Source organism: Primulina tabacum, chromosome 16, assembly GCF_025594145.1.
Source record: "Primulina tabacum isolate GXHZ01 chromosome 16, ASM2559414v2, whole genome shotgun sequence".
NCBI lineage: Eukaryota > Viridiplantae > Streptophyta > Magnoliopsida > Lamiales > Gesneriaceae > Primulina > Primulina tabacum.
The window spans coordinates 31,806,160-31,829,628 of record NC_134565.1 but is presented as its reverse complement, the minus strand read 5'-3'; the positions used below and the strand labels follow the sequence as shown (position 1 = coordinate 31,829,628).

At 31.2% G+C, this 23,469-nt stretch overlaps 3 protein-coding genes across 5 annotated transcripts; 2 read left to right on the top strand and 1 right to left on the bottom strand.

Moving 5' to 3' along the window:
* Nucleotides 1-1,368: 1,368 nt before the first annotated feature.
* Nucleotides 1,369-5,056, bottom strand: LOC142529737 (nuclear transcription factor Y subunit A-3-like). 3 transcript variants are annotated; one of them, XM_075635354.1, is made up of 6 exons: nucleotides 4,842-5,056; nucleotides 3,661-3,784; nucleotides 2,956-3,065; nucleotides 2,801-2,866; nucleotides 2,536-2,697; nucleotides 1,369-1,850 (listed from the first exon to the last, which is right to left on the bottom strand). In XM_075635354.1, exons 2-6 carry the CDS (start codon nucleotides 3,704-3,706, stop codon nucleotides 1,506-1,508), a joined length of 729 nt encoding a protein of 242 aa, XP_075491469.1. In that variant the 5' UTR covers nucleotides 3,707-3,784; nucleotides 4,842-5,056; the 3' UTR covers nucleotides 1,369-1,505. The 3 variants fall into 3 exon arrangements, with proteins under 3 accessions (XP_075491469.1, XP_075491467.1, XP_075491468.1); XM_075635352.1 differs by having other exon boundaries at nucleotides 2,536-2,703; nucleotides 4,842-5,031; XM_075635353.1 differs by lacking the exon at nucleotides 4,842-5,056 and adding an exon at nucleotides 3,978-4,815 and having other exon boundaries at nucleotides 2,536-2,703.
* A 4,055-nt stretch (nucleotides 5,057-9,111) lies between these two features.
* On the top strand, nucleotides 9,112-16,051 carry LOC142529135 (protein Brevis radix-like 4). The gene is made up of 5 exons (XM_075634554.1): nucleotides 9,112-9,151; nucleotides 9,252-9,395; nucleotides 9,502-9,869; nucleotides 15,020-15,559; nucleotides 15,717-16,051. The coding sequence occupies exons 2-5, from the start codon at nucleotides 9,306-9,308 to the stop codon at nucleotides 15,793-15,795; spliced, it is 1,077 nt and encodes a 358-aa protein (XP_075490669.1). The 5' UTR covers nucleotides 9,112-9,151; nucleotides 9,252-9,305; the 3' UTR covers nucleotides 15,796-16,051.
* Nucleotides 16,052-22,310: 6,259 nt separating this feature from the next.
* LOC142528497 (glutathione S-transferase T3-like) lies at nucleotides 22,311-23,263 on the top strand. The gene is made up of 3 exons (XM_075633545.1): nucleotides 22,311-22,553; nucleotides 22,637-22,967; nucleotides 23,097-23,263. The coding sequence occupies exons 1-3, from the start codon at nucleotides 22,311-22,313 to the stop codon at nucleotides 23,261-23,263; spliced, it is 741 nt and encodes a 246-aa protein (XP_075489660.1).
* Nucleotides 23,264-23,469: the final 206 nt, after the last annotated feature.

The window sequence follows — 23,469 nt, the reverse complement described above, 5'->3', positions numbered from 1 at the left end:
TAGCTGTCCACATTGGACCCAGAAAAACAACAAAATTTTTTATATATAATTTTTAGACTCAAATTTTAGGCTCAAATTTTTAAATTTTTACCTGTATTAATTCCAATATAGACAATATATAACCTTCTGTATAATTATTTCTTCTCATGAGCCACAAAAAAGTTATACACTTTGATTAACAATCATTTCAATTCATATTACTTATTGTTTCATCTTCTACGTTCTACACAAAATCGAGAACATCACCAAATTTAAGTTCGTTTTTCTTTTAATGTCGATCGATCATTCAGCTGTTTTTAAATTTTGTACTTTTTTTTGCGATCGGGATTGAATCCGTGTTTATTTTTTGAAACTTTAGATAGCTTGATATATGATCCGATCCTGAGGAAGAACGAAGTCGAAAAAACCGTCACACGAATATGCAATTATATTACGTAATGGAAAACGAAAAACCACGAAGAACTGTATCTGTACATGGATAATTAATGAACTATACTACCACTGAAATATAAACATCTCGATAAATAAAATTAAAGGAATTTACACTAGATATTACATAATTTTGTGAAAAGTTCCATTTATATCAAATATCCAGTTTTCATAAAAACTAATATCGTCAAGATAAAGATCTTGTCTTGACAATGAATATATACTTTCAAATAATCACGCACAACGTTCAAACCAGAAATATTATACGTCATATTCATATATCACTAAAATTTACGTGAGACGATATTACGAATCAATTTTGTTATATATATTTCCTACTTAAGTCACCCGTGAAAACATATTACTTTTTATGTGAAAAATATTTTGTATTATTCTAAATATGAGCATGGTTGACCCGTCTCACGGAAAAAAATTCGTGAAAACGTGTGTGTGTATATATATATGTGACAAGCTTATACGAGAGTATGTCCATAGAGATAATCAAATTTTTAACCATTGATCAATCATACATTATCGTTTTTATCACTATTAAGTGAAGGGATTATATTATTATCTCCATGATTCGAACCTCTTAACCTCTCCGTGAACTGGAGATTATGTCACTGGGACGAGAGGAGGCCTATGACTATAACATACACCATAAAGTTAATGGATTCCAAAAACATTTGATATGCAATCTAAATATTTTTAATGGGCTTAATATAGTATAAAACACGAGAACGGGTAAAATATGCGCCAGAACTTTGCACCAAACTAATTCATCTTTCTGACAAATCAGTTTCGATCTGTATAAACGAAACTTCTGTAAGATAGACACATCCCATGACATACAGTTTTAAACTAATTGAAACTTGGGTACATCCACAAACATACTTGTTAGTTAGGACAAGAACATATTCAGACAAAAAAAAAATCAAGAAACTCTAATAATCTTTTTCTACTAAAAGTTGCTTGTTGTGACGGTTTTTATAGCACAAAAACTGGAGAAAATAGAGTAAATAAGCCAAGGATGACTTGCTCGGCCCAGCTGAGAGAGTCTTGCTTGAGTAGACTTCTCACTGGACAACTGAAGCAAAGTGCCGATTCCCATTGTACATGAGGCCACCATTGCCTACAACAGGACCAGCCACATGGGTCGAGATAGCGTTTGAAAACCTGCTATCTGGTGGTTGCTGATAGACTGTATCAGTTCCCATAATGCGCGCACCTTCGGTTGTGGGGGGAGTACTATGCTTGTTAGTTTCAAATTGATGCATGTCCCGGCACGAAATACCTACATTCTGAGAGCTGGCAGGTGTACGAGAGTCAGACTGGTGAGGCTTCTTGGTGCTGAGAAAACGTCCACCAGAGCCACGGACCCTTTTTAGTGCGTGTACATGTCTAGACTCGTGCAGATACGGCTGCATTTTTATCAATTGTGACGAACAAAATCCCCACTTACACATAACACTGAAGTAGGAGAAAGAATCTTATGCTCAAGCGAGTGGAGCGCATTAATCTTTATCATTAATATTTATATTTAAAGTCATAAAGTTCATGAGCCTGTAATGGTTAGCTCAATTTTAGTTGTACATGACCTGGTGAGCTGGTTCACGAACTTAATATTAAGTTTTAAAAAATTATTTATATTATAAACATAAACTAAAAATTAATAATTTTAGTGAAGTATATATAGTTACGCAATTACAATTATTATTAATATTATTTACTTACATGTAGAACTCAAGATTGCGAGTCAAACTTGTGATATTAACTCGTAAACATGTCAATAAGAAAACTTTATCAGCCTAACCTGAGCTGGTTTGTGATCCCGAGCTTGAGCTTCTTTACTTAGAGTTTAATGAGCTCGAATTCAATAATTTTTAGGCGAGATCTATTTAGGTTGTGCTTGGATGAATTTAAGTTGGGCATATTTCAAATCCAATCTCTTGATAGTCCATGTAGATGAACTGGCATCATTTAATTTCCTCTTCAAATCAAATCCTTAAGTCCAGATCAAATTATCCCATCTAAGCGCAAACCTTAAGTTTTTGAAAATTTAGGAGCTCAACTCATTTATACCACTAAAGAAACACAAGGACTTACTTTCCTACTCCTGACAAGTTTGTTTTGAGCCTCAAGCTTTGCACGTGTCTGTCTCCTACGAAGAATTCCATTGTACTGTTTAGCATTGACATATATTGGACCATCATCAGGAAGATCAACAGGCAGTGGAACTCGACCAGAGGCTGGGCCCATCAAGTGAGGCTGAATCTGATAAAACATTCAGAATCGTATAAAAGAGTAGTTCATATTGACAATTGAGGCTTTTTCATATTTTGATGTCATTAAGAAGTGAAGAGTCAATTACCATTGTCTGAGCTCCATAGGCAGTAAATAACCCACCAATGTATGGGTCTGAGTAAATATATGGAATCTGCAACAAGATGAACATTACTGCAAATCAAAATAAAGTATCAAAACAGAAACAAGAAGCAAAAGAATGCCAACTGAGGCTGTAGCTACCATAGGTTGGTTGATTTCAGCTTCCGGAACGTTGATGGAAAAATTGGGATTGCCCAGAAACAGAGGAGGCTTCACAACAAATCGATGGTTCCCACAGCTATTATCCCGGGCTGAATCAAATGAATGGAAAGTAAATTTCATCTCATTGCAACGCTACAAGCAAGGAAGCCATCAAGGACTTAAGCAGTTAAGCCAGAAGGTTTTAAAGCGTTGGCAATACACTGTTCGATATTATGGGCTATCAATTAATTCTCACTAGCAAACAAACGAGAAATGCAATTTGAATTTTTAGCGAGAAAAAAAATCCCTTGTTGAATTAAATATGGGAAAAGTACAATTGGAGGATTAAAAACATTTAACATGACAATCCAACTTCGATCCTAAACATTGCATAAAGCGCAAACAATTGAAATGAAACGTAAGTCATGCATACAGGCTAGAAAAACTCCATGCTCAAAGCTGATGATGAATAGGCATGCATCTAAAGCATAATCAATCACAAGACCACCATGCAGGGATATCATGGCATCAACTGAAAGAAATTCAAATTTAACACTTTCCTAAAATACCATGCCTTCCATCTCATCTTCGTTATTGTAAAAAATAAAAAAAAGTTGGTAAAATAAAATTGAACTAAAAATTGAAACAATGCAATCTGAAGAAAAGAGCAAGAAAGATGAAATTGAATGCTTGCAGCATCAGTACCAGAGTCTGAGGAAGCACATTGACCTTCAGATCTTGCCTTGTCCATGGCATTCAATACTTAATAATACAAGCTGGTCGATTAAGATACTGGTATTGCGGCTCAAAGCCTATGTTCTTGCAAATTCTGCGAGGAAAATTAGTTGTAAATAAACAGCAACAAACTAAAGGTTTTCAAACATTTCTCCAAATAAGATAAGATATGAAGTCACACATGTATTAGTTAATGAAGTATCTAAATCTCAATGTCGTAAGTTGTAACCCAAGAGGCAGTAGATTTAGCTACTTCAGAAAAAGAGAACAAGAACAAGCTTGTACACCTCAATCATCTGTCCATACAATCTGTACTATATTGTTAGGCTCCACTATTGCGGATAAAAGCTGGATTGCTATATGTCCAGTCCCGTCCAGCAGCCGGAGCAATTTTTTTGTGGAATAAAGTTTCCTTCAACCAACCCGAGATTAATAACTGTTTTCTTGAATCTTGATGATAGATCATAGCTAATAAGTGTGATTAAAAATGCAAGATTATTTTCACATACACAAACTCGGAGCACATAAATCCACCTACTTAAGTAGCTTTTAAGGGGAAAACTCTACAAAGCTTAAAAGCAGAAAAAACACGAGCACAAAGCTTCACTAATTCTTAGTTCATAGTTCCATTACATTTCAAAATAGATTTTTTTTAAAAAAATCAAATAATAGTACATTTAATCTTTTTCCCTATACCCAAAATCTGAAACGGGCCATGCAATCAAGAATTATGCGTAGCAACAAGATATTAAAAGTCAACCCAGTATCCACAATCCCATAAATGAACCTATACTTCATAAGGCAAAACCCAAAAAAGAAAAACACCAAATATGCAACTAAAATAAGCAAAAAAGTTGAAACCTTTACCCAAATCTTATCCCCACGAACAAGAATATTTAGCCAAATCCAAAAACCCATACAACAAATTGACACATAAAGACCAAAAGAACAGAGATTAATCAAACAAGATAAACAACTCTCAGCCAGAACAACAAAAAAAAAGGTCCCCCGTACTCAGAAACATATTAAAAAAACTTAGTAAAGCTGATAAATATGTATAAATATGTATCTATGTCCCCATCTATTTATATATCAAGTGCAGCAAAAGAAGAGAGAGAGAGAGAGAGAGAGAGAGAGAGAGAGAGATGGACCTTTGGGATCTGCAGCCAAAACTTGAAGTAACAATGATCCCAACTGTTGGAATGAAACTGGGCATGACCCCTCCTCTCCGAAAGCAAAACGAAACACTCTAAATCGTTCTTGGCTTTATCCTGCTCCTGTCGAAACACTTGCCCCAGGATTAAAACAATAATATTATATATTATCAATAAATATTTTATTAAAATATAGATATAATAAAAATAATAAATAAAATAGACATACGACGACCATCCATCCGTCTGAGGTTCTGCCAACGACTAATGGCTTCACAAATAAATTAATAAAAAAATAATAATAATAAATGAAAAGACTTCCATCTTCTTTTGTTTGGTTAGCACTACTTGAGCTTTAGAGCAAACTTTTAACTAAGCGTTTTTTTAATAAAGAAAATTTCAACAAAAGAATTGAGTTAATTTGCGACAATGCCCCTCCTGCTTTGCCTTTGTTCTTTTGCAAATGAATGACGTGCAAGCAAGCGATGACATTTATTTATTTAAGAAAATTCAAGTGGAAAACGACAAACACAGCTCAAACGTCGTATTTATTTGAAGTCTTCCGTTTTTATACCATAAAATAAAGGGCATGCTAAGGGTTATCCAATTTCCGGCTTCGGTTCAGTTCCTACTATGCAGACAAAGGTCTAGGAACCAGACTTAGCCTTTTGAAAACGAGTAGGTTTCTTGTGAGATAGTCTCACGAATATTTATCTGTGAGACGGGTCAATCCTACCGATATTCGCAATAAAAAGTAATACTCTTAGAATAAAAAGTAATATTTTTTCATGGATGACCTAAATAAGATATTTGTCTCACAAAATACGACCTGTGAAACCGTCTCACACAAGTTTTTGTCTTTGAAAACTGGTTTTGGTTTGGACTACGCCAATTCGAAGAAGTCCAACTCAGTATCATCTGACCGTTTCCAAGCTCACATTTATGCTATTATTCATTAAACATTGTTTTAAACATACCCGCGCTAGATTTTTTGTATAACAACATCCCATATTCAATTCATTAAGCCCAAAAATTCCAACATATTATATTAAAAATTGCAAACAATATCAAAAAATAAATATTCATTTGTTGAAATTTCAACATAGATTAACTTTTCCAAAAAAATAAATCTCAATTTTCGTATTATAAAACACGATTCTAGAATATTCTTCTTCTACCTCGTAGTATCGGCTCATAAATTCATTCATCAATAATGTATGTCATCTTTTTTTTTTTTTAGCATTGAACCAATCTTATAGTAATAGAAGCATGACAAGTTACTCTAAACAAATACTGTATCTATGATCTCCAATTACTCGACCGCATGTTGAGAAGGCTGACGGATGCTAGACTTGGGCGGTAAGCTACAAATACGTCTCTTGCAACTGATGATAAGATTGCATATTGTAATGAATTTTCTTTCTACCGTTGTAAACATCGAAGTTATCTCTCATTTGAAAATTCTGATTCAAAAAGAATTGTGGTTCATTTGATTAGCTTGTAGACACTGTTTTTTTTTTTATATATATATTTTTGGTGTCCTACAATTTGTAGAAAGCTAATTTCGGTTGATTTCTCAACCGAACTTTCCTCCAAATATGACTTCTTCTCCAATCCCTATTCAATATAATGCAATTGAAATATTTTTTGAAGAGATTTCAACGTTGACGTCTTCTGATCATCAATATTCTTATCCAGAAATTTATAATTATTTTCAAAAAATATTTCTAATGACCCCTGACTTTGACTTCGATCTAATAGAGTTGCAAAATAATGCATATGTGGAGTTGCCTCTCAATATTTTATAAATTTATCTTCCATGCTTTAATACAAACTGTGACAAAATTTCATCATCTCTATGTTCAACAAATTTATAAAATATACTGAAAATGAGAGACAATGAAAATGGGAATGGTAGGGTGATGGATACCAGAAAATCTTTCAGTCGCATCTTTAAATATTTCTAATAAATAAAAATATTAATTAGTAATAAGATCTAAATCATTTCTTCAAATTGGAAAGAAGACACAACACCTAAATTATAAAATGGATTGATACAATTTTTATATGATAATATTGTATCAAACAAATAATAAATAGAATTCCGCCGAATTTGAACGATATATTTTTATCATCATTATTTTAACATAAATGTTTAAATTATTTACCGAATCTTTATTACACATCAATTTACCACATTTGATTTTTTCTATCAAATAAAAAATATTATAATGGAAAACATCTTTAATACATAAATTAATTACATGACAAACACATCTAACATGAAATAATTCACCATTTAACATTAATTGGCTTGAGAATGATCTTTAATTGTATTATCACAACATTATTGTTTGATATGTTGCACATAATTTTATTCTCAATATGACAACATCTGCATATCTTTATGATATATCTAGCAATTGTGTAACCAGTGTGAGTTTTATCTAAACATTCCAGAGCTAAAATTCTTTTTTTCAAACACCAAGTATCCTTAATCCAATGACATGTAATGACAAGATAAGATTCATTTTTAACAGTTGTCTGAATATCAATGGTCAAACTAACTCTACACTTAATTTTTAAAGATGATCAACTAATAACTTTTTATATATCTTTTAAGTTTCAAGACAATATTTCCTATGTGTATGCCTAGAAACATTAAAAAAATCCTGATCGATTAATGATTTTAAGTTTGACAAAACCATCATGATATCAAATAAGAAAATAAGTTCACATCTAACAACAAATCTAACAAGAGCTCTACGAGAAATTTCAATAGTTATTACAAAATTTGATCAAGTTCTAGAATTTATTTGTTGTTGAGTGGTTATTTATCACGTGGTTGCAAAGTTTGTTTATCAAAATTATGTTTTCTAACCAAGTGTTTTTTTTCAATGTTCTGGTGTCACCGTCGAAACCACTCATTTAGTCATTTTATATTCATAAAAAGTTTTGCATAATTTATAAATTGTAACAAAATCATTAGTGCTTGTTTTATTGATTTCGAAGTGATCTCAAATTTTGCTTCATTTTGTACGATTAAATGCCCTACTCTCGACCATGATGACTATCTCAATCGAAACAATTGCATCCCCAATGCCACCACTGTCGTCGGCCAAATGTTCTTCATCATATTGGCTATCGAAATCATCACAAGCATAATTAATTCTCGAAGTTCAACTTTTCTTCAAACTCGATTATCATGTTAATGTTAGCATTACTTCTACGTAAGGGTAAGGGTGAGAAAAAATACCGAAATATCGAAATAACATACCGAAAAAATACTGAAATTATCGAAAAAATCGAGATACCGAAATGCCGAAAATAATTTTTTTTATTTTTTTAAATTTAAGTTCGATATAACGAAAAAATTTCGGTATACCGAAAACCGACAAAATTTTCGGTGTCGGTACGGTATCCGGTATGAACTTTTTTCATATCGAAAGTTCAGTATACCGAATTTTCGGTATCAGTATAAAATTTTTTCCATACCGATATTTACGATACGGTATACGGTATCGTAATACGGTACGTTATACCGTACCGTATCCACACCTACGTCTACGAGCCCCACTACCACAACAGCTTGAAGATGAGGTCATCAGGAAATATAATAAATGATTTTTAGTATACAAAGGAAATAAATTATATGTTGGAAAAATGATAAATAAATTTGGAGAGATAATTGAATAAAGTAATTGATGTAAACTCTATAAAATTGCAAGAATTTTTAGAACTTTGAATTTATAATTAAGAGAATTGGTTAGTCCCCTCGGTTAGGCTTTATTTGTGCTGCTCGTTTGTTTTGTATATAAGTAGGGGTCTGCCTAATCCCTGCTTCCGACGGTATTTATTTATTTTTTTAAAAAGAGAATAGGTCTATTAACCAGAAAAAAAAATAAGAGAATTGGGCGCAACAAATATATTATCTCTTATATAATTATATTAATAAAATATTAAAATTCAAGAACTATCTTACAAAATGATACTCGATTGAATTCGGCTTGAAAATTGCAGGGTTGAATTAGGAAGCCCGACGTCTTGAGAGAAGTTTACCATCGAATTCCTTGCAAAATTGAAACAAAGGAGAGAAGGGTATTATTTTTTAATTTTTATTTAGATTTGAGAATCTCAAATTAAAAGCATATTCTATTTAAATGAAATAAATAAAAAGATAAAAGCAAAATGCGGAAAAATAGGAAAAAGAAGACTTTAAAAGCCTCAAATCTCTCACAGCAGACAATTTTCAAATGTATTATCATCTTCTTCTTATTCTTTATCAACTTCATTTCCTTCTTCTCCAAGTACGTACTCATGTCCGATCACCATATATATATTTTTAAATATGGTGTAATGATCTTGAAATGAAAAAATAAATCTGAGCCTTGGATTTCGATGTTTCAGGATCTGGGTTAGTTTTCTATTGCAGAATTTTTGCGATCTTTAGAACAGAGTACAATGCTTACATGCATGGAACATTCGAGTGGTAAGGCGTCGACGGTGGAGGAAACCAACGCCAAACAACCCAACAAAACCCTCTCATCTCAGGTGATATACATATGAATTCATTGCATCAATTTGAATTTCTTCCGGGAGTATTCTAGATATTATAATCCGGTATCGATATTCAGATGTTCTTCTTCGTGCTTCGCAGATCAAGGACATGGCTTTGAAGGCTTCCGGCGCGTACCGCCACTGCACCCCCTGCGCGAATCAGCAGGCGGAGCAGCAGAAGAGGAACCGCAACTTCAGCGTCGGAGAGCCGGACAAATCCGGTCGGCGGACTTTTTACCGGCGTGAATGGAGCTCAAGCTCGGGAAGGAAGGAGCTGGAAGCAAGGCTGGGGGCGATCTCAATCGGTCAAGGGACCTCGGCGTCGGCGAGTGGCCGCCTGGCGGATACGGTCGTGTTCGTGGAAGAGAGCGAACCGAAAGAGTGGGTGGCTCAGGTCGAACCGGGAGTTCTAATTACCTTCTTGTCCTTGCCCAAGGGTGGGAATGATCTCAAGCGAGTCCAATTCAGGTAAGTATTTTGGTAAGTTCGCAATTTTATTTTTTTGTGGGGTTTTAGTTTGGTTGGTTGGAAAGATTAATTGTATTAATCCATCTTTAATTTTTTGTCTCATTTATTTGAATAATAATGACTTGATAGTACGTAAATAGTAGGAGTCCGTTATGTGAGGCATGCGTACCACTAAGAAGCAATAATCTCATTATTTATTAGGCTTACAATAAAGACGATGCATTTTATAAAACAGTCTAATGTATCTTTATTCGTGAGATGAATCAATTCTACTCATGTTTACAATAAAAAATAATAAATTTTTTTATATATGACACAAATAGAATATCTGTCACACAAAATTGACCAATGAGATTGTTTCACATGAGTTTTTATGCATACTAAAATATGAACAACCTATATAAATAAGTTTCAAAATATAACGGAGCACATCATATATAAATGTATAGAGCAATAATACCGTCGCGAAATAAACAATTAATATCTAAACTAGTTCTAATATCATGATCAAATATAATTTGATGCAACTAATCTAAAAAAATTGTAAGTGGAGAACATAATTTTGCATAATTAATATAGTTAAATGGGCATGATTGAAAGTTGTTAGGCCTTAGATTGGTTTGTTTAAGACCTCTTGACATAAAAAGGAGTGCATGCTTACAAATAATGGAATTGAACAGTAGGATTGAAAATTAACTTCTTCCTCGTGCTTGGCTATTTGCATATTTAAGTACGGGAAATTGGCCTTCAGTCCCCAGCCGTCGATTTTTTTTTGTGTTCAGTTTCTGAATACTTTTTTAGTACCACATTTCCACATGAAGTGTACCACATGTTGTATGACATAGTACCACAATTTTGTGAGTAGGGAGTGAACCCAAAGAAATGTTTTGATTGGGGATTTTTCACCAACTTCCCCTACTTTCTAACTATTTCGAAACTTTTTTGAGATCACATAAACAATAGGGATTTTTTTTTTTCTATCGTACATTAAAAAAAATGTTAATTCCAAAAATTTTTTTAGTACAAAAATTCTTGTGGGACGATCTTACGAGTTGAATTTGTGATATGGATCTACGATCCGATTCAACTTATGAAATAATATTAATTTTTATGTAAAAAAAATATCATTATTCATAATATTCAAAGATGAAGTCGATCCATCTCATCGTTTCACAAAATATTTAATTTATGGAGAGATATCTTGGTTCTTGACTAGTATAGATATTTGACTTTTTTGGGGAATATTTTTTATGTTACGATGACAAAAAGAGAGGCTGGTAAAAGGGTGATTGGTACTCCGCTAGTAATTAAAAAGGGCAAAACTCATTTTAAAAAATGGAGGACCAATTTTGATAGTTGTCTTAGAAAATAAACCTTTTCACTAATTTAATTATTGTTGTCTTGTCGGGAGTTTTTATGTGGTGCTCTTAGCTCCTAATCATTATTACAACACAATCTGATTAGGGCCAATTAATTACAGCGGAAAACGAGTTTAAAATTTTCTTTACAATGAGCCCAAAATATTTTTTGTATAATTTAAATACTACAAATAGTATTTTATCTCATATCATAAAACTTGCCCACACATAATCAAAACCAATCATATACAAACAATTCATATCCTCGGAATATGCCCCGGTATATAAATACATATATATATACTGGGAACAAAACATAAAATCTCAGCCCAAACTGTGACTCCTTCCAGAAGTACCCTCTCCGGCCTCCTGATATCCTGGAGTACCTACCATTGTCCACACACAAAGACAACAACAGCCCCCCTTGGGGGTGAGCAAAGCTCCGTATGGAACAACCATCATATATACCACAAGTATCTAAACAATGATATATGGTATGCAATGCATGTATGTCGTGGAGGTATCAGGTCAAATGCTCATCCACTGAGCACATGTCAGAATCAAACGAATCGCTATCAAATCAATGCTCGAGCTGGCACACCGGCCTCAATCAGGGATACTCGTATGATAGCGTCGACAAAGCGCCATCAAATCCCCAAATCTCAATCAATTGTCGGGGCCACAAATGTCTATGTTTTAAGGATCATGTAATACCAAACATAGCATTGTGTTCACAAACCCCAGAATCCAATCAATTCATATCAGGGTATCCACGGATCATAGCTCAACGTGCATGTCATGTATCGATGTATGCATCAAACGATGTGTGTTAACAAAACATTTATTTTATACATCGATATTCAAATCACAATGTCATGTATGCCACATTAAATCATCACATAAGGCATATAGACACATATTCTCAATCAAATCAATCCAACATATATCATATAATACAGATACATGTCGTATGTTACCCGGTCGCAACATACCTCAATTCTTCGTTCCAATCGATGTAGTTTGAAGATATCAGTATAATAATTTATCTACATCAATAACATATTCATTTCAATCAATAACATGATCCAAAATCAATAATATGAGTTTCAAATATCTTTTGAAACTTCAAAAATTCATATCAAATCAAAATCCTAACACAATTCAATTCCGACTTCGAATATGAGTTTCTTGTCGGTTATTCTACCACATATAGGAATCTTGACTTCAAATACATGTTATTCCAGCACTTTCATATTTAGAGTTGCTGAAACTAGAAGAAATTTACCTCAACAGGAAGCTCTCTACGCGAAGATTCCGAATCTATAATTTGTTTCGCGTTTGGACAACGTTTCGAGGTCGATTCGGAAGAAAGAAATCGACTTTTTCTTTCTCTTTCTCGAAGTTGCTGAGTAAAAGTGAAGAAAGAAAGAAGAAAAACTTCATTCTTATCACCACCGCTCTCGCGCTCGGGCGGTAGAATTCTCGCGCCCGAGCGCGAGATGTTCTGCCCCGAGTTTTACTTACACCGCGCTCGGGCGGTCAAAAACTACCGCTCGGGCGCGGAGTGTTCTGTCCGAGCCTCAATTTTTCCCACACTTGCGCTCGGGCGGTCATTTTCTACCTCTCGGGCGCCATACGTTCTGTACAAAATGTTGGTTTTGTATTGTATCGGCGTCCGACTTCTCCACTCGAGCTCTTACAATTTTAATTCTGTTAATTAATCAATATCTGGTACGATATTTCATTATTAACACTTATTTTCTCATTTTCCATTGTCATGATATACCTCATATACATAATCACATGACAATTTCATAAATTATCGATAATCAACATATGATTTACGATAATACGATACGCGGTCCTTATATTTTATTTCTTAATTACGCATGCATGTTATTTGCTTGTAGTGAGAGAAATTAATCAATATTAGTGAAAAATGCATACACGTTATCATTTGTTTAAGTTGATTAAATAATACTAAATAAACAAAAAAATTATTTTCAATCTAAAACAGTTGTTCAATTTTTTTAAAAAAGTATTATTATTATTATTATTATTATTATTTTACGTAAAATGTAGAGTGATTTGAGGTTTAGTGAGGTAGCAGATAAGAAGAATAATTATGGAATTAAATATTTTAATGTCTTCTAATATAGTTACTATATATGATAGCTCATCTTTTATATATATATATATATCTTGTAAATTGATATATTTTGACTTTTGGTCCTAAAAATCATCGAAGTCTGGTTATTTGTCTTTTTAAAATTAAAAATTTTAGTCATTTTTTATTAGAATATTAATATGATGTATCATGTTAGTAACATGAAACTAGTCGTTGCTTGTCGTAGTACTCAAACAATGACTAAAAATGAAAAAGATCAACTTATAATTTACAGAATAAAAAATCAAATCAAACCAGATATTTACGAGTCGGGGTTTTTTTTTTAATAAAAATATTATGATGTATTCTAGTTAGTAATCAAGAAAAAAACACCCCACACTTATGTATAAAAATGGATGAGATTAAATCCCTTTCCTAGCGCATGGCTCTCATATATATTGGTTGTTAAATTTTGGTTTATGAGACATAAAGTAAGCAATGTACATCTTTTCGCAACTCTAAAACTGGAGTGATGACAAGATGGTTCATCTGAGAACCTGACTTCTATACAATAGAAAAGGCCAGCACCTGCTTTTACTCTTCTGTGTTTTGGAGAAATTCATAATAACTTGAAGACATAGCAAATTTTTCATTTAGCACTATTTACTCACAGTCATCTTATTTTGTTGCCGTTGAATATTAGAAACGTTTTGGGTGCAATAATTGTTCTACATTCGATAAGAAATCAAAACATGGTGCTTGAGCTGCTCTATGTTTTAAGATGTTTGAGTTACATTACTGCCACAAATTGTAGTTTTTTTGTAAAACGATAAGCGTTTATTGTACATAATAAACATTTTTTTTTACTTTTGCTTATTAGTTTGAGTTTAATAAGCACTGTTAAAAGGTGAAAACATTGATTGAACCAAACGTCAATGTTAAATTTGATTTTTATATATCAGAAAAAAAGAGTTTTCTTTAACTTGACTTCTGTGTCCAAATGCATGCACTCACTGTTCATGTAGATTTGCTAGTTCTACTAACTTGTATGGTTTTTGATTCTTGATACAAACCTTAATCTTCGTATCGGGAGGACTCGATGATTTTATATGCTGTTTTTTCTCCCAAGATATATCCCTCTATACCCTTTAATTTTGAGGGATAATTATTCATCACTTGAACAAATCAAAAGAAAAACAATTTTTACATAAGATCATAAAAACTTTTGTGAGATTGTCTCATCATGTGTCAATTTTGTGTGTTATAAATATAGACAAGGTTGATATCCGTCTCATGAATAAAGATCCGTGACTCATAATATTAAGTTCGATAAATTTTATGATTTTATTAGCTTCAATGACATCTAACAAATGACTCACCAATCTCCTACAATGTTTGCCTCTTCCAAATGTTAATCAAGTAAATGCAAAACATGGGAAAACGAGAAACTTTCATAGGCCTACATCTTATCTTAAAATCTAATGTTTAGAGTTTTGTAACCATGTAATATAGAAAATCGGTTCAAATCCATGTCTCTTCCCTATCGAGAAGATGTTTATATCACCGCATCACATATCAGGCGACTTAATTCGGTTTTGATGATTAGCATAACAGCATTGAGTCTTGTTAACTTCGAAACAAACTATAATTTTGATGAATCTGATCCATTATAATAATTTCATCAGTCATGAAATGTTCAACAAATGGCAAGCTCGTAGGTGGTGGACGGAGAACTGTGAAAAGGTGATGGAACTATACAACGTGCAGAGGCTGAATCGTCAATCTTTCCCTCTTCCTACGACTCCTAGATCACAAGATGACACGAGTTCAAACACACGAGCTTGTACAGATAGCCCTTTAACGTCGTCTTTACTAAGAGAGCAAAAACCTCATACACCGGATCGACCAAATATTGGAATGGTTAACGGATATCTTTCAGATTCACTAGACCACGGCTATGAACATTCTCGAGCTCACAATAACTCTAACGGTGTTGCCACGACTCCTAAACTCTCCAGCACTAGTGGCGTCAAGACGGAGATATCGTCAATGGACGCTTTGACGAGGACTAGCTCTTTTCGAGATGCTGACCGGTCCGGAGAGATATCTTCAAACAATGGCAACTATTTGGATACAGAATGGGTCGAACAGGATGAGCCTGGTGTGTACCTGACCATCAGTTCTCTGCCTGATGGTAGAAAAGAACTCAGACGTGTTAGATTCAGGTATGACGAGGATTTATAGTGAAAACTAGCACTTGAGCCACATGTACATGTTGTTTACAGATAAAATATAGATTTAAATTCAAAAATGCATAGATTCAGTTAGTGTAACAACGACGGGCCCCTCTAATGCTGATGATTCACTTGATTTTCGATGTAGCCGAGAGAAGTTCCATGAGACGCATGCTAGGTTATGGTGGGAAGAGAACCGAGTAAGGATAAACAAACAATACTTGTGATTCATTCAGGCGTCAAAGGAAGGAATGCTGTATTTTGAATGATGCTTGCAAAGTAAACAATTCAAGAAAAGTCACCAATTGTGACCACTTGCAAAAAAAAAAAAAAAAGGGTTCGTTTTTTGTTTTGTTTTTTTTTATTAAAATGCATGGATTGATAATGGGATACTATTGGTCTTTTGATGTATATTTGATTAATCTATATATGTTCGAACATGAGACTATGTGACACTTGATGTGTAACTCTGGCCAAATGCCTGTAACTCTTCCAGTTGGTTTTTTTTTTTTTGGATACTCTTCCAAACATTTGGAGTGCAGTGAATGAGAGGGAAAAAATTAGTTGCTGGAGATTTTGATTATCAATAATAATAAAAAAACACTTGTGAAAAAATACGTTTTTTATCATGTAATTTACACTTTTTGAACTTCCGGTTATGTTAACAATTAATTTGCATTTCTACTCGAGTAATTTACATTTTTTTTTTTCATTTTTGATACTGATACAATGAATTTTTAGCCCCACTCTTGTAATTTGTATTATTTTTTTTTTCATTTTTGGTCTTTTTGACCCGAGTCTATCATTAAAAGTTCAAAATTTTTAAAAACATACAAATTGAAGGACATGAAAATGAAAATATATATATATACAAGTTTCATAATTAAAAATAAAAATTCATCGAGATACGACCAAAAATTCACCGTTAACTAATTTAAAAGTAAAAAATATAAATCACAGACAAATATATATATATATATATATATATATATATATATATATATATACTAGAAATAATGCACGTGCGTTGCACGTGAGAAACATATGTTGAAGTAATTAGAATTTGAAATAAAATTAGTTAACTCAACAAAAGATAATGATAATAGTATTGTAAATTTTGATATTTCGTGTTAATTAGCATACGTAACTAATTTGGAAAAAAACATATTTTTTTAATTTTAAAAAAAGATTTGAACTACTAAAATTTTTCTCATATCTTTTTTATCATATTTTTTTTGTTATTTGTCATATTCTCTCAATAATGCATATATTTTATTATAATATTCAATTATTACAATCTTTTTCTAACAATCAATGATATGCAATTTTTTATTCACAATATTGTTTGATTATTATTCTCTTTCATGTAAATTGAAAACAATTTCTACTGGACGCTTTTACATTTCTAGTCATCATTTAATTTATTAGACAGTTATACTTGATAACATATAAATTACATATTATTATTAGGGGTGAGCAAAATTTCGGTTAAACCGAATTAACCGACCGAACCGAGTCAATTCGAAAATTCGGTTCATTTATTTTGGAAATTCAGTTTTCAAATTAAAAAAAATTCGGTATATCGGTTAATTCGGTTTGGTTACGGTTTTCAAAATTTTGAAATCGGCTAACCGAATTAACCGATATAATAAATACTATTCTTTAATAAATTTTTATTATTTATCAATTTTGATATATTTTTTAATTTTTAATTTTAAAATCAGCCCTAATTCTAAATAAAAACTTGTGATGTATGTGATTTTATGTTTTATGCATTTGTATAGACTCTAGTGTTCAAAAAAATTACATACATAACTAAAGTTAAATCACAATTTTTTTAAAACTAATCGGTTAATTCGTTTACCAACCGAATTAACCGATTTTAATTCGATTCGATTTTAGTCGGTTATGAAAATTACTTCGGTCGGTTCGGTTATTGCTAAATATTTCGGTTCGATCCGGTTATGACTAATTCGGTTCGGTAGGTAACAGAACCGACCGAATGCTCACCCCTAATAATTATAACAATCTATCATCGCCTAAAAAGTACTGATGAATTGATTTAAAAAAATATTGATTAAATGTTGTCATTTTTTTGCAATTTATAATAATAATATTTTTGACAATAAGTAATCTTTTTACTGACTCTTATGACACTTATTTTAATATTTCATATTAACTCATAAGTATAATTAGCACAATCAAATTACTAATGGTATATTGGTATTACCTCCAGAAAAATAATATATTTAATTTTCTAATTGTTTAAATATATTAACAGGGAACATTTGTGTACCCTTATCTTGAGAAAATTCATTGTATTTATAAATTTTGAACGGTAAATATAACTTTATAGTATACATTTAATTTGAAAATTGAATTCATTGGATGACAAACACTTCTTTCATTTCTATTTTTTTGTGTAACCCAAAAGAGTTAATATTTTTTCTCTTTTATCTTCTCCAACTCACTGTAAAAAGTTATAAAAAAATACTCATATCTAGAAAAATATTTTTATTTATGGTTTTTCTTGTCTACATATTTGTTATATATAAACATATATTCTACTTCATTGTCTTAAATATCATATATTTTTACGATATAATTTGTGTACATTGAAGATGAATAAGTTCATTTTGTAGTTTTTTATTACCCTGAACTTAGGTTGATATATTAATATGTGATATACATAGATATAAGAATTTTCAAATTCAATTTATTCATAATGATTTTTCATAACAAAGGCCAACTCAAAATAATAAAAATTAGGATTCATAATTATTTTAAATATGATATAAAAATAATACGTGGAAACTTTTTTTGACATTTTAGTTGCAAAATACAGTGATAAATGCATGTAGGTGCACTATTTCCTTGTGACAATTATAACTTTATTTAAATATCTTATTTCTCACTCAAGGATCAAAATTTGTTTATTTCTTATTTTGATTATCGACAAATCCAATATTTCATTTAAATGTTTTTGTTAATAATATTTACACGAGTTTTATTGTATATTTATCCAATTTGAAAGGGATAAATTATAATTCAATATATAATTAATATTTGAAAATTGTAGAATGCTTATAAATTTAAAAATCGAGTAACATGTAAGGGATTATCAATTCAAAATTAAAAGTTGATGCAACATATTTCTTCTAACTTTACAATCTAATAATATAGGATCGAGCATTTGTCGCTTTACCAAAAGTTATAACTGTTGGTAATTATGCAAGTCAAATCTTTAAATCATACAACAACTCAAGCGCCTACCCATCGTGGACAATTATTATACCAAACAATCTATCTCCTAATAATTGCATCAATTGCAATCAATGAAAATCAAAGTTGCGATCTTGGCTCTGATACCAATTATAGGCTCAAGCGTTTATTGTTTTATCAAAACCTATAGATTATGGTAACAGTGCAAATCAAATATTTTAAATAGTACAATCAGCTCAAGCACAACATTTAAATTACTCTACCCAACATGATCAATTATTGTACCCAACAAATAATAACCTTTTACTATATCATGTTGACAAAATCTCGAAACCCAAATTGAAAGTTGAATTAATACATTCATATTCATCATTAAATTTTACTATTTAATTTTAATAGATTTAACATGCTTATCCACTAAAAATATTGAAAGAATTATTTATACAATTTAATAAAAAAGTCAAAGTACATCATTTTCTGATTTCGAATAATGATCACATTATTATTACGTTACAATGATAAATAAATTATTATTTTTAGTTTATCATCATAATCTTTACCTCAATAAACACATTTTCGAATGTATGATGTTAAATTTAATATTGACAATAGATAATTATAGAATTAATTCTAACATTCTTTTTTTATTCTTCTTAATACATTACTTTTTATATCTTCAAATATATTAATCTATTTATTATTGTATACAAAGTATAAAAATTATTTGGTTAATTGATCATATTTAAAATTAGATGTTTAGAAAAAATTCTAATATATATTTAAAGACCAATAGATGATGAAATTAATTTGAAATCAAGAGAAAAATTAAGAAAATATAGAATACTATAGTGCATAAACTTTCGCTTTGTACAATGACAAAATATAAGGTGAGACCAAGTAAGATACTTATATATATGAGTCTCATTGCAGTGTGACTCATTCAAATATTAACTTTTTATTTTTTCAAGTACATAGTGGCCTCCACTCTTACCGACTTCAATCTTAAGAAGTCGGTATTAGTAGTTTATAGGTAATAGACAATTATTTAGTTTTTATTTTCGTTCTTTTGATTAATTGTGTATTTTTTTTTATATTCTACCTAATTCATTTTTAGAATTTTTATTGAATTTTTATAATCATGATTAGAAGTGTTGCACGCAAACAATATAAAATTAATATATTTTAAAATGTTAATATTGAATTGTCGAATAAATGTATTAAATCATTATTTAAGAACTTTTAGAAAAATAATATACATCATAATTCAGATTTAAAGATTAACATACAAATAAAGAATTACGATGAATATCTTATAAAATAAATGGTGTTAGCCCAAAAAAATTAAATATGATTATTGTAAATGAATTTTTCTTATTTAATTAGAAAATTTTCAACAAATGTGTTGAATTAATTAGAATGTTTTCAATATAGTATGTCGATAAATTTTTTTCCATATGAGTTAGTGATTGAGTTCCTTACGAACATTTAAAAAAATGTGTCTTTAGTTATAGTAATATTGTCTTATAATTTAAAATATTAAATTAAACAAATTATCAAGATAAAAAATTAATTAGGAAATTCAAGAATATGTGATTACTCAATTAGTTTAATTGACACGCTCTTTAGTTTGCTGATTTAATAGATGTTAAATCCACAATCACTGAGTTTGACAAGAATTCTTGTAGAATAAAATACAGTTATAATAAGTTACTTGATTGTATATGTAATAAAATTTTGTATATTTCATATATGGTTGATTTATTTCATTTATAAAATTGAAATTTTATATATTACGATATAAGATTTGTTATACATCTTAACATCGATAAGTTCACTAAAAATTTATATATTAATTTCCGCTACCATATAATTTTGGTTTCGCCTCAGACTTTTGTGTATTCGTTTGTTTGAATTTATTATTCATCATTTTACCAAGACCCATAATATGTCAAACATGAAAGTGAATATTAATTTAAAGAGATGATAATATTTATATATTGTAATAAACATATTTACCCCTCGCGATATTGATAAAACTAATTTAAAAATAATATGTTGACGAACATATTGTCATGAATCTAAAAATACAACTCAAATGTCAACTTTGACATTCAATTTTGAGTGACTGCCAAAATGTCTCAACAACCCACAATTTTTAGACAAGATATTAACATCACAATTTTGAAATAAAACTGATATTTTTCATTTTATATCAAGATTTCATGATTGAAAATCGATAATATCAGATATACAGATATTTAATATAAAGTCGTGCGAGTTCATATAGGCTCACCTTTAAATGAGTCGACAAAATTTCAACCCAACTCACTTAAACTATTTTGCGGTGCTGGCCAAACCGACAAACCCAACCCAAATTGACGCATCAAATCACAACGATCTTTTACTGTATTTTATTTAAATGATTTATAAATATAAATCGCAATAGAAAACTGTCACACGAGGACATGGAAAAAAATTAATAAAACACCAAAGAAAATTCACAATTCGATAATGATTATTTCTAAATTTTAATTAATTTAATTTACATAATGAAAAGATAAATAAAAATCTAAATCATTGGATTAAAAATAACATATTATAATGTGGGTAGACATAAAAAATTAAATACTAATAATCACACATATTTAAAATATGAATAAGGAGAAACAATAGACACATTTTAATAAAGTCATAATAATTAATAAGGGTGTGATATCTATTATATATAATAGATAATGAAGTCACAATTAATAAGGGTAAGGGTGTCAAATAAAGTCACAATATATAATAAAGTCATAATAATTAATAAGAATGTGAAAGTAAATTCACAATTGAAGTGACATATTTATATATATAAGGGCACCCACATTGATGCATTAATGGGTGATTATTAACACCCATTAATATTCATGCACCAATGTGGGTGAATGAATTATTAATCTTGGCTGCCATGTCAGCCAAGAAATTCATCAGAATGAACGGCATTATTTCGCAAATAGCGACAGGTTTTCCGTAAACCGTCGCAAATTGAAAAACGTCGCTACTTGCGACGGTTTCTCAAAACCCGTCGCTAGTAGCGACGGTTTTTCACAAACAGTATCTTTTCTATATCTTCTCACACATTCATTTTCTACAAATTCATCCCAAAAACATTTCTACAAATTCATCCCAAAACATTTATCTTTAGTAATCACACTCAGTATCTCTTCTATATCTTCTCACACTCTCAATTTCATTTTCATCATTTCTTTGTTGAATCATAATTTTTAACCAAATGGATGACAATAGTCAGAACTCACAAAATCGACCTCGATTTGTTTCTTCTACACAATATCCACCATAATTTCCAAATTGGCCGTTTGTTTCAAATTTCCAAAGTTATGAAAATCCTTCGAATCATCCAAATTACACCTCCCGAGCTCCGTATCCACCGCCTACACCCGAATATTGGCAAAGTATAGGCAACCCAGATTTCATGCCGCCTTATTTTTATGAATTACATAATCCACAATCCACCGTTATGCCAATCGAAAACGAACCGCCAACTCCTACGTTTGTCCCAGAGACTCAGTTGTCCCACCGTGAAACACGAGTTGATCTCGAAAATGTGCAAATTGCTGATGTAGATGTTGAGGGTACGAAGAAGCGAATAATATGGAAAAAGGAGGAAGACGAGCTACTAGCGAGATCGTATGTCACAATGAGTGATGACCCAGTCATCGCAATTATCAGAAGGGGAATGATTTTTGGAGACGTGTTGCAAGTTACTACAATGACAATCGTCCCGCTGGTTCATGTCGGAGAGCTTTAAACGTGATTCGATCTCATTGGCACAATACCGTCCAGAAAAAGGTAAATCGCTTCAACGCAAATTATAATAGTGTTTACAATACTTATCGAAGTGGCCATAGTGATGAAGACATATTGCAGTTTGCATATGAAAAATATCGTGATGAAAATAATGGAGTTGCATTTAATCTGGAGCATGTGTGGAGAATCATGAAAACACGTCCACTGTTTATCCCACAGTCCGATGATCACTTGGTTGGTACAAAGAAAGCGAGAATCTCAGAGTCGGGGGCTAGCAACACCTCATCGAACAAAGATGCAAGTGTTGATTTTGATATAAATGAAGAAGAGATTCGTCCAATTGGTCAAAAAGCCGCAAAAAGAAAAGGTAAAAACAAAGCAAAATCATCGATGGGGGATTTGACAACAAGATACGACAGTATGTTTGAAAGTTTTACTCAGTATACAGACATAAAGAAAAACAAATCTGAATGAAAACAAAAAGAACTTGCAATAGAGGAGATGAAAGCAAAAGCGGCTTTGAACAAATCTGAAGCTAAAAAGAGCAAATATTTGCTTAAGGAATACGAAATCCTTTCGAAAGACACTTCACAAATGACGCCGGAGCAGCTTATAGTTCATGAACATCTGTGTGACCAAATTAGAGAGAAATGGAATATGTAATTTTCAATTGATGTAATTCTCTTTTCAATCATCGTAATTCGTGTTCAATGAATAAATTATCTTACAATGGGCCGAATTTTATGTATTTTGTGGTTTTTTTAAAGAGATTGTGTCGAATCAGCATTTTTGAGAACATTGAATCTGACGGCTAGTTACATTAGTGTTTACATAAATGAAACTCGTAAAATAATCAATAAAACTATTAA

Coding starts and splice junctions, on each gene's coding strand:
- LOC142529135 (XM_075634554.1), top strand. CDS start 9,306: ATGCTTACATGCATGGAACATTCGAGTGGTAAGGCGTCGACGGTGGAG. Junction 9,396..9,501: donor ACAAAACCCTCTCATCTCAG/GTGATATACATA, acceptor CGTGCTTCGCAG/ATCAAGGACATGGCTTTGAA. Junction 9,870..15,019: donor CTCAAGCGAGTCCAATTCAG/GTAAGTATTTTG, acceptor TAATTTCATCAG/TCATGAAATGTTCAACAAAT.
- LOC142528497 (XM_075633545.1), top strand. CDS start 22,311: ATGCCAATCGAAAACGAACCGCCAACTCCTACGTTTGTCCCAGAGACT. Junction 22,554..22,636: donor TTTTTGGAGACGTGTTGCAA/GTTACTACAATG, acceptor AATACCGTCCAG/AAAAAGGTAAATCGCTTCAA. Junction 22,968..23,096: donor AAAAGCCGCAAAAAGAAAAG/GTAAAAACAAAG, acceptor AACTTGCAATAG/AGGAGATGAAAGCAAAAGCG.
- LOC142529737 (XM_075635352.1), bottom strand. CDS start 3,706: ATGGACAAGGCAAGATCTGAAGGTCAATGTGCTTCCTCAGACTCTG. Junction 3,066..3,660: donor ATGTGCTTCCTCAGACTCTG/GTACTGATGCTG, acceptor CATTTGATTCAG/CCCGGGATAATAGCTGTGGG. Junction 2,704..2,800: donor CCTATGGAGCTCAGACAATG/GTAATTGACTCT, acceptor ATGTTTTATCAG/ATTCAGCCTCACTTGATGGG.